This window comes from Acanthochromis polyacanthus, chromosome 9, assembly GCF_021347895.1.
Source record: "Acanthochromis polyacanthus isolate Apoly-LR-REF ecotype Palm Island chromosome 9, KAUST_Apoly_ChrSc, whole genome shotgun sequence".
In the NCBI taxonomy this organism is placed as follows: Eukaryota; Metazoa; Chordata; class Actinopteri; family Pomacentridae; genus Acanthochromis; species Acanthochromis polyacanthus.
Window position 1 is genome coordinate 4,872,663 of NC_067121.1, and position 15,809 is coordinate 4,888,471.

Sequence of the window (15,809 nt, forward strand, 5' to 3'; positions counted from 1 at the left end):
CCAATAGATGCAAAAAGGCCAGAAACTGATGCAAAGGAGCTATTCTAAGATGCAGTAGGAAGTAAAATGAGCAGAAACTGGGCTGCACAGTGGAAAGTGGTTAGCACTTTCACCTTGCAGCAAGAAGATCCAAGGTTCAAATCCTGGCCTGCATGGAGTTTGCATGTTCTCCCTGTGCATGCGTGGGTTTTCTCCGGGTACTCCGGCTTCCTCCCACAGTCCAAAAACATGCTGAGGTTAATTGGTTACTCTAAATTGTCCGTAGGTGTGAATGTGAGTGTGATTGTGTGTCTGTATATGTAGCCCTGTGACAGACTGGCGACCTGTCCAGGGTGTCCCCTGCCTTCACCCGAGTCAGCTGGGATAGACTCCAGCACCCCCCATGACCCTAGTGAGGATAAAGTGGTGTATAGAGAATGGATGGATGGATGACCATAAACTGATTCAAACAAATAACAAAAAGATGGAACTGCCTTAAAACAGACAGAAATCAGACATAAATAGATGCTGAACTACAAAAAGACATGAAAGAATCACTTGAAGCTGCTGTTATTCTGGAAACAGACAGAAACTCGGCTTCGTTTGTGGTCATTCTGTGACTTTGGAGGATTTTCTCACAGGTCTGTCGTCTTTTTATCCTTTAGAAACTGACAGAAACCAGAGCTTTGTTCTCAGCGTGAAGCCAAAGCGGTGCTGACAGTAATCTGCTGCTTCAGACATCACACCAGGACAGTCACATGTTCTGCTGGGTCACATGCTGAGCTGCTGTCCTGCTGCATAGCAAGCTTCAAGTCCTCTTCAGAGGCGTTCAGGCGCTGCTGGGAAAATGAGCCTCTCTGGAAATTTCACAAACACGGAGTCTTGATTTCACCTGCAAACCCCAGGAAACAAAAACATTTTCTGTGCTGATGTAACTCTGAAAATATACATTCTGCAAATGTTAAGATGATCTTTAAGCCTTTTTAACAGAACACAGTGTGACTCTGTTGGGTAAATACTAAAAGCCTATATTTCAATTTATGACTCTCCAGGTCAAATATTTGAATTGTAACTCTGTCATTGTTAAAAACAACCTTGAAAGCTCATTATTTGTTTTTGTAACTGGAGGACGTGAACACATTAAAAACCTTAAAACACAATATTTCTTTTTTTCTGGGGATTTGATGCAGAACTCTTCCCTTAGTTTCCACTGTTGCCTTTTTTTATAGAGCATAGAAGAAACAACAACGACAACAAATTGTAATATACACTTACCCTGACAAGTTAATCAGTTAGCCTGACAGTTAGTCTATAGTTAGCCTGACAGTTTGGATGGCAGTTAGCCTGAAAATTAATCTATAGATGGCCTTACAGGTAGCCTGACAATTAGCCTGAGAGTTAATCAGAAAGTCACTCAGTTATTCTGATGGTTAGTTTAACAGTTAGCCTAACTAGAGGGCTGTACAAAGCGAGTTTATTAAATTAGAAGGTATGTTAAAATAAGCCCCGCCCCATCCAAGATGGCTGCACAACGAATGTCTCTGTAAGATGTCTGTCTGTTTTTAGTGGCTTTTAGTGTTTTTTTAAGTCCTTTTCTATTGGATTTTAGTATATGTTTTTAAGCTCTCTTACCTAAGGCTTTTGGGATTAATTTGTGGCAGTGGACTGGCAACTTGAATGGTGATACTTGGTGGATTTGAGCTAGGCCTGTCTAGCAGCCAAGCCAGCAGCCTCCTGGGCTCCCTGCTGCAGCCCATCCATCCATCCGTCCATCCGTCCGTCCGTCCATCCGTCCATCTACCACCAACTACCACTACCTACCACCACACTTAGGCTTCAGCTGTAGCCATCCACCACCAGGACAGCTACTTACCACCAACTACCACCAAGAAGGTGCCAGAAGTTCTCCCTGGTTAAATTACAATTGCACTATTGAGTTGGTGGCCTCTTACAAATACCTTGGCGTCACAGTTGATGATGGCCTGTGTTTCGACACCCACATCGAAAATCTTTTAAAGAAATTGAAATTAAAGTTATATTTCTCTTTCAGGAACAAACCTTGTTTTTCTTTTAGTGCCAGGAACCGGCTTGTAGCTTCCACCTTCTTGCCTCTTGTTGATTACAGAAATATTGTTTACGTGAATGCCCCAACCCACTCTCTCAGACTGTTGGATGCTGCTTATCATGGAGCTCTTAGATTTATAACGGACTGTAAACCCCTCACACACCACTGCACTTTGTACTTCCTGGTTAACTGTTCTTTACTGTCCACACCAAGACTTCTCCAGTGGTATCACTTTATTTACAAATCCATCCTTGGTCTGCTGCCCATATATTTATCCTCTTTCATGTAACTTAAACAATTCAGTCATAGTCTACATTCCCAGGACTTCATTACTTTCACCGTCCCCTCAGTTCACACAGAGCTCGGGTAAACAGCTTTTTCTTACTCTGCCCCTTCAACCTGGAACTTACTACAGCAGAGTCTGAATCTGTCCCACCTGATTCCCCTGGAGGACTTCAAACGTCTTTTAAACCCAATGGAAACATCATCTTTTAGGACTTGTTCTTGTTCTTAGTGTTTTTTTACATTATAACTGCATTGCTTGGCGCTTTGCACATCCATTTATTGTCTGTGTTGTGCTTTGTCTTGACCTTGTTTGTCTTAAACTCAGTGTTATATTGTCCAGTACAGGTCACTTAGTGTTGTTTGTCAGTGACTCAGCGTTATCTTGTTGTGTTATTTTAGGACAGGTCTCTCTTGAGAATGAGACTCAGTGTCTCAATGAGATTACCCGTATAAATAAAGGCTACATTAAAAACAATAAAGATAAGATAAGCTTTTATTAATCCCACAGCGGGGAAATTTACTGTTACACCAGCAAAGAAGGTTCAGACATATAGGAAATGAAGTACAAAATAAAAAAAATATCCTAAATAAAATGAGGATATACGTAAGTACTAAGCAGAAATAACATTCTTACACATGCCAGTCTCATGGAACAGATTATTACATAAATGGAAATACTGACATAAGTATTGATGTTGCACTGGTTGTCTGTATTGCACAGACCTTTATATAAAGTAGAAAAATACGACATATTCTAGCTACAGTGCCTTGTGAAAGTATTCGGCCCCCTTGAACTTTTCAACCTTTCGCCACATTTCAGGCTTCAAACATAAAGACATAAAATTTTAAGTTTTTGTCAAGAATCAACAACAATTGGGACACAATCGTGAAGTGGAACGAAATTTATTGGATATTTTAAACTTTTTTAACAAATAAAAAACTGAAAAGTGGGGTGTGCAATATTATTCGGCCCCTTTACTTTCAGTGCAGCAAACTCACTCCAGAAGTTCAGTGAGGATCTCTGAATGATCCAATGTTGTCCTAAATGACTGATGATGATAAATAGAATCCACCTGTGTGTAATCAAGTCTCCGTATAAATGCAGCTGCTCTGTGATAGTCTCAGGGTTCTGTTTAAAGTGCAGAGAGCATCATGAAGACCAAGGAACACACCAGGCAGGTCCGAGATACTGTTGTGGAGAAGTTTAAAGCCGGATTTGGATACAAAAAGATTTCCCAAGCTTTAAACATCTCAAGGAGCACTGTGCAAGCAATCATATTGAAATGGAAGGAGTATCAGACCACTGCACATCTACCAAGACCCGGCCGTCCCTCTGAACTTTCACCTCGAACAAGGAGAAGACTGATCAGAGATACAGCCAAGAGGCCCATGATCACTCTGGATGAACTGCAGAGATCTACAGCTGAGGTGGGAGAGTCTGTCCATAGGACAACAATCAGTCGTACACTGCACAAATCTGGCCTTTATGGAAGAGTGGCAAGAAGAAAGCCATTTCTCAAAGATATCCATAAAAAGTCTCATTTGAAGTTTGCCACAAGCCACCTGGGAGACACAGCAAACATGTGGAAGAAGGTGCTCTGGTCAGATGAAACCAAAATCAAACTTTTTGGCCACAATGCAAAATGATATGTTTGGCGTAAAAGCAACACAGCTCATCCCCCTGAACACACCATCCCCACTGTCAAACATGGTGGTGGCAGCCTCATGGTTTGGGCCTGCTTTTCTTCAGCAGGGACAGGGAAGATGGTTAAAATTGATGGGAAGATGAATGGAGCCAAATACAGGAGCATTCTGGAAGAAAACCTGTTGGAGTCTGCAAAAGACCTGAGACTGGGACGGAGATTTATCTTCCAACAGGACAATGATCCAAAACATAAAGCCAAATCTACAATGGAATGGTTCACAAATAAACGTATCCAGGTGTTAGAATGGCCAAGTCAAAGTCCAGACCTGAATCCAATGGAGAATCTGTGGGCAGAGCTGAAGACTGCTGTTCACAAACGCTCTCCATCCAACCTCACTGAGCTCCAGCTGTTTTGCAAGGAAGAATGGGCAAGAATTTCAGTCTCTCGATGTGCAAAACTGATAGACATACCCCAAGCGACTTGCAGCTGTAATTGCATCAAAAGGTGGCGCTACAAAGTATTAATGCAAGGGGGCCGAATAATATTGCACGCCCCACTTTTCAGGTTTTTATTTGTTAAAAAAGTTTAAAATATCCAATAAATTTCGTTCCACTTCACGATTGTGTCCCATTTGTTGTTGATTCTTGAAAAAAAAATTAAATTTTACGTCTTTGTTTGAAGCCTGAAATGTGGCAAAAGGTTGAAAAGTTCAAGGGGGCCGAATACTTTCACAAGGCACTGTATGTATAAAGAAATAATAGTATCACACAAGGTATTTTTAAAAATCCTGAATTTATTATTAACTAGCATCATTCAAAGAAGTCCCCACATTTTTTTGGGAGTGACTTGTAAGCAGCTTAATTATATGTCACTTATTTGCTTTCCCTCCTTCTTCCGTTTGGTGTAAACTGACGTTTAAATTTCCGGCGGTCCCTGAACGCGCCATCAGTCCACCTCCATCCGCTGCTGTTACCGGACAGAAGAGCACCGAGCGGCCCCGTGAAGTTCACTCAGCCCCGGAGAGGATCCAGCAGAGCAGTCCGGTTCACTGTAAGTCACCTCCACACGTTTACCGCCGTGTTTTGGTCGTGTTTTCAGCCGGCTAGAGGCGCAGCGTGTCCGCTCCGGTCCGCTCCGCACGGCGGCGGCAGCGGCTGGCTGCAGTTTCCGGGTTTGCCGTCTTTGTGCACACGGCACCGGGCTGGTGCAGAGCGCACAGCCGCAACGTGTTTCTGTTTACCTCCAGCGGGCTCCGGTCCGACACGGACGTGGGTGGCCGCCGCTCGCAGTACCGGAGATGGATTTAGTGTTTTTGTTTGGTTGGTTTGATCGGCGGACTGAGGGAGAGTCTCGGCGGGAACTCGAGGCCCGAGTCTGGGCCGCAGCCACCTGGAGGATGCCGCCTGTCAGCATCCTCTGGGACATTTAACCAGCTAGCCGGTTAGCAGGGAGGCTAACCCGGCTAGCTGTTTCTTCAAACCGCGGAGGTAGAGGAGGCGCTAACAACACAAACATCATAAATAATGGAGGATGAAACAGCAGATTTAATGTTAATGATTGTTTGATGGAGCTAGCAGCTAAACAGGCTACACAAGCTAACGTGTACAGTTTTAAATAAGTATACAGCTGCTTTTCTTTACAACAAAAAAGACATTAACAAAAAAAAGATGCAAAATGATAATAAACACTTGGTCAATTAGCATGTGTTTCGACAAAAGCTGGTTTGTGGAATTTTAAATGAGTGTACAGCTACTTTTATCTGAATCAACGTTAAATGGTTAAAGGTTGTTGCTAGAGATACGGACCGTACCCGTAGCCTGTGGACTACGGGTACGGTCCGTATCTCTAGCAACAACCTTTAAATATGCATAACTTTATTATGGTGATCAGACCAAATTAAGAAAGTCTTGTCTTTTGCATTCATTATTTAATGTGCTGTTTTTCTTTGGTAACAATAGAACATAAATACATTAACACACTCAACCAAGATATTTTTTTTCTTTTCTGAGGATTTGGCGCAGAGTTCTTCCCTTTAGTTTGCCTTTTAAATAGGAGAGATCAACAACAAAAAGACACAAATCAACAAAAGATGCAAAATAAAAGCTTAATTAGCATGTTCTTTGTTTAAAAGCAATTTTAAATAAATATGCAGCTGCTTTTGTCTGAATCAAGCAGTCATAATGTTCAAATAAGTATAATTATTGTTGTCATTACAAATGTGTGTATTAATGTTAATACTGGAGTATTTTTTCCCCACTGTTTTGGTTAAGGGTTAGGCTGTAATTAACATGATTTCTAGATGCCTTTTTATACATAAAATGAAGAAATAGTCTTTTTTGCAGTCATCCTATGAGCTATTATCTCTAAAATGTGACATCAGAAGTGAAATCAGTCTTTTCAGTCACAGTCTTGGTGCTGCGTTCACATTTTAGCAAACATAAAACTAACTGAATGAGTCCTTTACAGCTGTTTCAGCTGGTAAAAACAGCCGGATTCATTCCAGGACACAGAGCAGGTTAAAGGAAGTGCAGACTGAGTGACTTTTGGCGAGACGTCGGAAACCAGACTGTTCAGAAAACCCCTAATTTTAGTTCCTGGTTGAAGGTTGGTGAAGCAACACGTGGAACTTCTGCCCGACACGTTTTCTAGAAGCTGCTCTTCAGTTCGGCTCCACACAGAACAAAGCAGGAAACCGTTTCTTCCCCATCTGCGTGGGCTTAAGTGTGATTAAATAGGATTTATTGAGTAAGTGGTGTGTCTATAGTGAGCTACATCCTGCAGTAACACAAGATGACACACGTTCTGTAACCATGTCATTGTGTAATGTTGCTAATTCCTCTGATTAAACTGTCGGATGTACTTCTACTCTGAGTAAAACTTACTACTTTTTTACTGAGTTACTTCTATCAGACAGCTGCTGTTTGACTATAATGACCTCGTTAAATGTGATAAGAACATGAAATGTCCAGAATTGGCTCCATTAACCCTAAACTGTATTAAAGTGCTGCTATTATCTCATTTTAGTTTTATTTCAATTGTGTAAATGTATGATAATAAACTGGCAGATACAGGAATTGTACTTTTTTTATTAAGTGTTTTTTTATTGTAATTAAAAAAGACATTTAAACAGATCTTCAGAGGTTTCTGGTGAATGGAGTGAATACTGCAAATTCTGGAAAACAAGACCCTGTTTTGTGCTTAAGACCTTTCAGCGTCAGAATTTGTTTAAAAAATGCAAAGGAAGTGGATTTTCAAATTTAAAAAAAAAAGGTCAAATACACAGGATGTATTTGATCAATGTTACCGTGAGAATACTGTCTGAAAGACTTTACCGATGCTTAGAAAGCTTTCATATGTTAGTAGAAATGGGAGTTGTGGCCAATTGAAGATGACACAGGTAAAAAAAATTATTAATTTTCAAATGGTTAGATGGACATCTTGAATCGTTGGAAGGCTGATGAAATTTGGGATCGGAAGAGTTGGAAGTATCATCTATCTTTGTTAGGCTTGGGCGGTATTACGATAATACCGTATACTGCCGGTGTTTAAAAATAGCAGCGGTATCAGTTCCAATACGGTCATGAAAAAAATAATGCAATGCTCTTATACAGGAGATAAGGATTAAATAAAAGTCATTTAATGCCTAAAATTGATTCTATGTCCAGTAGCACTTATGTGTTGTTGAATTTTCAGTTTTACTTAAACAGTTATGTTTTAGCCTGCTTTTGGAGACTTTCCATAAAGTTTATGAACGTGGCGGGCGGGGGGGGCAGATCCCGCACAGAATGACTTGGTGTCAAAAAAGAACACAACTTCTGCAGTTTGGGAGAATGTGTTGGCTACATCAGAAAACGACCTCGAGCTAACAAAGTCAATAAAAACTGCAATTCTTAAACAGCTGGAGACCAAGTATGAATCTGATTCAGTGCGCAAATTAATGCGAAAGTGCACTTTTCTCGACCCTCGTTACCATGGAGGATATGAGACCGATGATGATAACGCACTGAGTGAAATCAAGGCTGAATTACAGGCTGAGATCGTGAGCTTAGAGGGGCAAGCAGCACCAGCAGCAGTGGCCATCAGAATGGAAGAGGAAGAGGCACAACCCGGACCCCCATGAATAAAGATGTCTCTGGGAACCCCCCTGAAAAAACGACCTGCAGCAGCCGGTCCAGTCGGCACTGCAGACGAGCGAGCCGGAGCTGAATTAACGGCCTACTGTTTGGAGCCTGTCATTCAAGGAGACGAGGACCAAATAACATAACATGCATATTATAAGCAGCTTTTATTTATGCAAAAATGCAGATTAGAAAAAAGTGCAAAATACAACAGGACCTGCGGTGCTGAAAACCCTCTCTGATGGTGAGCTTGTGGCACAGACACACAGGTACTTTCGGGCCAGTCGCGACATCTGGGGAAAACGACTGGTAGCATATTTCCACCAGAGAAGTGGATAGTGTTTGGTATTCAATTTCCGAACGTGAAGGCACAAGCCAGTAACAGTAATAGTCACGATAATACCGTATACCCCGGCAAAATGTGAAGGAAGTTTGACGGTATCAAAATTTGGATACCTCCCAAGCCTAATCTTTGTACAAAGTTTCAATATCCCTCTATGTTTTCTTCAAAAAAGCCTTAGCAAAATAAATTGAGTTGATTGCCAGAATTTGCTGGATTCTCTCCATTCACCAGAAACTTGTGCACTTCTCCTGACAGTCTGAAGACTCTACGACGCAAACTTCAAGAGAAATAGACCTCTGAAAGGGGCATCTCGTTCATTTTCCAACTCATGAATGATTTATTGAACGTTTCCATTGGGTGAACGTTTATGAAAGCGTTGGAATTTCAGCTTAAAAACTGGGCAGATGCACTAGGTGGTCTACAACCACGGAGGGTTCATCTTCTGTCTGTATTTGAAGGATTTTCTGTTTTGCCTGCAGAGACGATGAAGGAGGAGATGAGCGCCGTCGTCCTGGTCTTGGGGTTTCTGTTCGCCCTGAGCGACGGTTCGGCCGGTCCGGACTGCAGCCCGTCCACGACGGAGGCGAGCGGCGCGGTGCGTTTACTGTCGGCTGGGGTCAACGCCCAGAAAGCCGAGGAGAGCCAGAGGCAACACCTGGAGGCTCTGTTCAACAGGTGAGCAGGAACACTTCACCTGATGAAAACCCCCGAGATTCTCTGGTTGTATTTCTGCAAACTTTCAGTCGTTTATGGGGCGTTTGTCACAAGAAGTGTCAGAATTCTTCAGTGGAGTCCTGACTTCTACAAATTAGTACTCGGAGTTGTCTCTCAAGTCAAAGCATAATTTTATTTGCGCAAAGAATCAAATGCGGAGAACCCAGTCTGAACAAGCGACCGGTGAAAGGTGAAAACAGCACAGCTTTTCTGCAGACACATAAACATGAGTTCCACATCTTGGTACGTGTTATCTCTAGGTCGCTACAGGCAGGCGGTTAGGACTGGTTTCTTATCCTTCATACTCCTGTGTGAGCAGCTCCTGTCCTTGGTCCTTTTTCGGCACACATCACACAACATTACAAGGAATAAAAACATTCAGTCATCAGGTACAATCATTTTCATAACAAATTAGAAATGTTAAAGGATGAGTCGAAGCTCCTGTTTGGATCGTCAGAAAAACGGAAAGGTTTCACATACCTCCACTGATGAAAGAGAGTTGCGTTATTCGAGTTCCTTAATTTTCTTTAAAGGATAATTCTGGTTTATTTCAACTTATTTCAGAGAGAAAATCTTGCTAAAATCGCAGGCGCACAAAAATCAACAAGTTATCTGTGATGAACTGAAGTGATTCTACCTGCAGCCTAAATTAATTCCAAATCAACATAAAGATCTAGTGTTTGCAGCATTTTAGATGATTAAAACCTGCTTCCTTTCTACTGAAACGATGACAACTGACTCAGAGCAGCTGCACAGTCATATAGTTTTCTGAAAACACATCACCTGGTGATTCAGCACAGGAACTACTGAGGAATACAGCACAGACAGGTTAGCTGCTGTTTTTAGATGGCGGTTGTTGAGCTGTGACACACAAATGTCACAGACGTCTTCTTTCACTTGGTGTCAGTTAGTTTGGAGTCGACTCACAGTAAAAGCTCAGTTAAATAAGTTAAAACCAGCAGTTTGTGAAGAAAACGGCGATATTCAAAGTGCAACGTTAGCCGGAACTACAGTCCCATTACTGGAAAATACGCCTAATTATAATTATTCTTTAAAAGCTACTATTAAATGTGTTCCTTCATAGTTTTAAAAAAATCTACAAGCTCAACAAACAAGATTAATGTTTCTTTTGTTTTGAAATCCTCATGACACGTTGGCAAGATATCGTTACTGTAGGTTAGTCCTCAGGTTGGACGAAAACCGAGAGAACAAGATAAATCTGAAGACTTTCAGATGTTTGTACAGAGAGAAACTGAGGTATAACTTCTTTGTCTTTCAGTTTTCTTTGTTTGAAACCTGCAGCTTGGACCCTCTGGCTCCCTCTTCTGGCAGTGAGAGTAATTACACAAAGTCTGTGCATGTTTATGACAGATTTCTCATCATCCGTCGCCTTCATGTTCCGGCTCTAATCCTTCTTCTGATTCTTTATCTGGAGCTTCAGAAGTTTTTCCACCGGCTGCTGCAGCTCCTTTGACTCCACAGTTTCTCTCCTGTTCAGCTCTGACAGACCAGTCGTTGCCGGTTGATACATCTTTACCGGTGCGGAGAAAAGTTTAATATTAAATACAGAGACATTCACTTGAGCAGAATTGTGTGAGTAATTGCCTCAAATCCAGCTGTTGTGCCTTTGTATATGAAAGCAGTTAAACTTTAAACCTTGCAGAAAGATGGCTTATTCCATCCCAAAACACCAAATATTCAGGAAGGTGGTTGCAGCACCATCTTAAATTTTTCTGTGGGTGCTGGTGGTGGAAGATCATGATAAAAAAAAAAAGCTTTGTGTGCAAAATTACAGGCTTATACTCCCAATCATTTTTGAGTTATGGCATTTTCAAATTTTAATAATTTAGGCCAAAATGCCCTCCCCCCCAATCCTCGCCTGGAAATTTTAGGTTTTAAAATGCTTATATCTCTGCTTCTGGGTATCACAGAGACTTGAAATTTTTTCTCCAAGCTCTCTACATGTTGGTGAAGTCCTAGACACAACACACACACTCAGGAGAAGTCTCTACAGAGCAGGGGGGCTTGCCCAAAATGTATAAATTATTTGTAAAAACCACTCGCGAGTAGGGTTAAGGGTGTTAAAAATACCAGAAATCTTAAAATTGAGCAGTGATGCAGTGATGGCTAGAAGTTGGGACTTTGCATGGCTACAGTAAGAGGATGGATGAGTTTCTGTGCAAATTTGCAGATCTCTACCACCTGTGCTACATTGACTTCAGGGTCCTTGAAAATTAGTCACTTTTCATGGGGGGCAATATTCAGCAGTCCATATCTCTCTAAATAATGTGCCTAGAGGGCTCCCCCTGTATAAGTTATAAGCCAGTCTGGTCTAGAGCAATACTAAATGGTGCTAAGACATTAATCTGTAAGATTTCTAGTATTTTTAGCACCCTTAACCCTACTCGCGAGTGGTTTTTACAAATAATTTATACATTTTGGGCAAGCCCCCCCGCTCTGGAGAGACTTCTCCTGAGTGTGTGTTGTTTCTAGGACATCACCAACATGTAGAGAGCTTGGAGAAAAAATTTCAAGTCTCTGTAATACCCAGAAGCAGAGATATAAGCATTTTAAAACCTAAAAATTCCAGTCGAGGATTGGGGGGAGGGCATTTTGGCCTGAATTATTAAAATTTGAAAATGCCATAACTGAAAAACTACTGGGAGTAGATGCCTGTAATTTTGCACATAATTTTTTTTTTTTTATCATGATCTCCCACCACTACCTTCCAAAGCCAAATTGAAAATGGTGCTGCAACCCCCATCTGTGAATTCAGACGGAATTGGTCAGATGTAACTCACTCTAACGTTGCAGCAGCTAAACTACATCGACCAGCCACAACATTAAAACCGCTGACAAATAAAGTGTGCAACATTGATTTTTTTTTCCGTAGTAATGCAGTGCTTTGCTCGGAAGCCTTGAGTCTTGGCATTCAACTGGAAGTTAATTTGACATGTACCACCTACTTAACCATTGTTCCAGACCGAGGACACTTTTTTAGGGTAACAACAGTAAGACAGTGTGCCCCACTATACCTTAAAAACAGCTCGAGGAACACAACCAAGAGCTCAAGGCATTGACACAGCCTGCAAACTTCTTAAACCCCAATCTAATGGATCATCACTGGGATGCTTTGGAACAAGTCCTATCCATCGAGGCCGAAGCCAAACCCTGCAAAAGATCTGCTAGCTTCCTGATGCAGCTGCTCACCTTTTAACTAGAACTAACCGGAGATCCCACATCACCCCGGTTCTTTCCTCTCTTCTTTGGCTTCCCATCAACTTTTGTATACATTTTAAAATTCTGGTGATTACTTTTAAGGCTTTACGTGGCCAATCACCACGGTATATCTCTGACCTCCTTCAGCTGTACGACCCGAATAGAGCTGTCAGGTCAGGCCAACAAAAATGACTTAACTGTGGTATGCTCTTCCTGTACAGCTGAGATTGGTCGACTCCTATGAAACTTTTATGAGGCAACTGGAAACATTTGTGTTTCGACAGGCCTTTTGTTGACCTGTAACTACTTTGATTGTTTTGATACACTTTATTTTAGCTGCTGCTTCCCTGTTTTCCTTGTTTTATTTTTGTTGTAAAGCACCTTGTGATTTTATATCTGTGAAAGGTGCTATATAAATAAGTTTTACTTACTGACTGATGCCTGAAGGACGCCACAGGATGGCACCAGAGATGGTCTATCTTTGCTCCAACATGTCACAACTATTTTGGTTGCATGGAGAACTTAATGTTGTAAGTTTTGTGTTAACGTTGTGTTCTTGTATTGAATCCATCAGATATGGTGAAAACGGCACCATCTCTCTGGCCGGGTTGAAGCGCCTCCTGCAGAAAGTGGGGTTGGGTCGCGTCAGGGCCATCACTGTGCAACATCACGAGCAGCCGGGCCACCACCACCACCACCATCATCAATACCACGTGCACCACGACACAACGCATCACCACAAACATGGCGATGTGTCACCGACGAAGTTTCCAACGAACCAGGACGGTCACGATAAGAAAACAACGATAGCGGCGACTCAGGAGGTCGAAACCACGGCGGAGAGTCCAAGCCCTGCAGGGGAGGAAACTACCGGAGGGAACGCCACCCGGGTCGTCACTGAGAGTCAGACTCAGGCAGCAGTTAGCCAAGGCGACCACCACGACCACAACCATGACCACGACGACCACGACCACAACCACGACCACGACCATGACCATGACCATGACCATGACCACCATGACCACCATGACCATGACCACGACCACGACCATGACCACCACGACCACGACCACGACCATGACCACCATGACCATGACCATGACCATGACCATGACCACGACCACATGAACCAGGATCATCTCCGTAACCGCAGCCTGGACAGTGTGGAGGTACGAACACCAAAAACAGTCGTGTTTTCTCCAATACAAGATGTCTATGACAAGACTTGATAACATTTTATTGAAATAAAAATCCACTTTCTGTGTTGAAATCTGGCCAGTGACCGGTTATCAGCCTGATAGATTATCGTGGGCGATATTTGGCATTTCCCCAGTAATCGGTATTGGTAAATTATTGACAGTTTATTGATAAATGAAATACTTTAGGTGTAATGCAGCCTTCTCTCTCTATATATCGTAATTCTCTGGCCTCAGAAATGTCTGTCAAGCAGCAAAAACTGAACAAGAAACACAAACCAGGAAATTAGCTTCTTGCTCAGTGGCTAACTATGCTAACGCTAGCGGCTAAGTTAAAAAGATTAACCCGAACAGCAGCACATTAATTAATAAAGCTTTAAGATCTGGACCTTACTGGGCAACAGAAATAATAAAACAGTGAAAGATTAGGAAAATAGTGAAGAACTGCAGGAGACAACTGATTAACTTCAGTCAATCCACGTAAACAAAGGACATCATTTAACCACTCCTTTTTCTGTTTCACATATTCAGTTAGGGTGTCTTTTTTTTAATGCAACAAAATGTCAAAAAGTTGGATATTTTTGCATCAATTTTCAAAAAAATGGATATTAATGCACTAAAATGTCAAAAAATTTGAAACTTTTGCATCAATTTCTAAAAGTTGGATATTTTTTCATCAAAAAGTTAAAAAAAACTTGGATATTAATGAAGAAATCTGGGTTTTCTGTGATCACATGCTGTTAAAACATTACATTTAATGTATGTTGGTTTCAGATATCTGTTATTGGCCTTCATGAATACCAATAATTACCATCGGCGCTTAAAAAGACAACGAATAACAAAAAAACCCAAAACAAAATCCTTGGATTTTCTGTACTGGATCCCCGCTCAAATCCTCTAGAATTCCTTGTTAGATGTCCTGATCCGAGTCGTACGATACCGAGTCCCAGTACGGTACCATTTTCTTGGATAATACAGACTTCGGTAAACGCTGAATGAGTTTTTCTGTTTTCTTCCAGTGCCTGAACGCCTCCAGCATCCTCTCCTCACATGGAATGTCTCAGGGAGTGGGCATCACCCTCAAAGACTTCAGCTTCCTTTGCCCCGCCCTCCTCAACCAGATCGACAGAGGAGCCTGCATCATGGACGGAGACGCCCCCGAACACGAGCACAGAGGTAGGAAACGTCCGGATGTTGAGGAGTCTACTCTTTGCTCCCGAAGTGATCCGAGTCATTAAATATTTAGTATCTGCTAAAACCCTTTTCCCTAGATGGGATACACTTAAACATTTGCAGATTAGCTGTGAAAGCTGCCTGTGTGGTCAGCAGAGAGCATTGTGGGACTTAAGCTCACATGGGGGCACCATGACAAAGTCTTCCCGGATGCTTAATGACCTCTGACCAGTGAATGGGTGTTAAATGAAGCTGAGATAAGCAAGGATAGACGGATAGATAGTTTATTCATCCCTTTGGGGAAATTAAAGGTGTTCAATACCTCACGTTACATTTAGTAAAAATAAGGAAACGGGTGCAAAAGAACTTCCAATTCACATGCAAATCAAAGACATAAGGTGCAAAAATTACAGGTATTTATAATAATGGTGCAAATTTGGTGATATTTACCAAAAAATATTATTAAAATGTTTAAGGACAATATATAAGTGAATGAAATTTCATTGTGTATGAAATTGTGCAATGACAATAAAAGTTTGATTGATTGATTGATAAGTAGCTGAAGTGATCAGTTAAGCAGCTGTTAAAGAAATAATCAATGTTTTTAGAAGTAAGCTGTTGATGATGAGTTTTTACTGACAAAATAAGAATGATGATGAAATGTTTAGCATCATTTGTCTAAGAATAAAAACTGAACGTTAATGTTAAAGGATGGACGAACAGACAGATAAACTAAAAAGTTGTTAAAGGCCTCGTCAGTGTTGACGCGGAGTGATTTTCCAGCCAGAATGCTAACTAACGGGTGGTGTCATTTATCTTTTAGCCTTTTGAACAGGCGTTGGCGTCTTTGAACGTGCCTGATGCTGAAGCTCAGTGTCGGCTTGTGAGCTGACATTCCTGTTTAATGCTTCATGTAGTGTAACCGCTGCTGAACGTCGTTATTGTCTGAACTGAAAGCTTTTTAATTCCTTGAGTAATTACAATATCAGATATTATAATTTGTGAGTGTTAAAATAAATATGTCTGTTAGTAAATTCCTCTGACCAACCGCCTACCACTAACATGCTGATG

The 15,809-nt window shown here is 41.5% G+C and overlaps 2 protein-coding genes across 3 annotated transcripts in view; both read left to right on the top strand.

The window, feature by feature from the left end:
* Positions 1-4,760: 4,760 nt before the first annotated feature.
* On the top strand, positions 4,761-13,400 carry LOC127535491 (zinc transporter ZIP10-like; the record flags this gene model as incomplete). Its single annotated transcript, XM_051953652.1, has 3 exons — positions 4,761-5,025; positions 8,916-9,111; positions 12,944-13,400. Coding segments are annotated over exons 2-3 (648 nt in total), but the record flags the coding sequence as incomplete, so codon positions are not given.
* Positions 13,387-15,809, top strand: part of slc39a6 (solute carrier family 39 member 6) — a 50,824-nt gene continuing 48,401 nt past the window's right edge. The window contains exons 1-3 of one of the 2 annotated variants that reach the window (XR_007944183.1): positions 13,387-13,430; positions 13,482-13,538; positions 14,585-14,741. Coding sequence is in view for 1 of the 2 variants with exons in the window: in XM_051952972.1 (XP_051808932.1) it covers positions 13,494-13,538; positions 14,585-14,741 (202 nt within the window). In the remaining variant the exon portion in view is untranslated. Of the gene's footprint in view, positions 13,539-14,584; positions 14,742-15,809 lie in introns of both variants that reach the window. The other variant, XM_051952972.1, reaches the window with a different exon arrangement.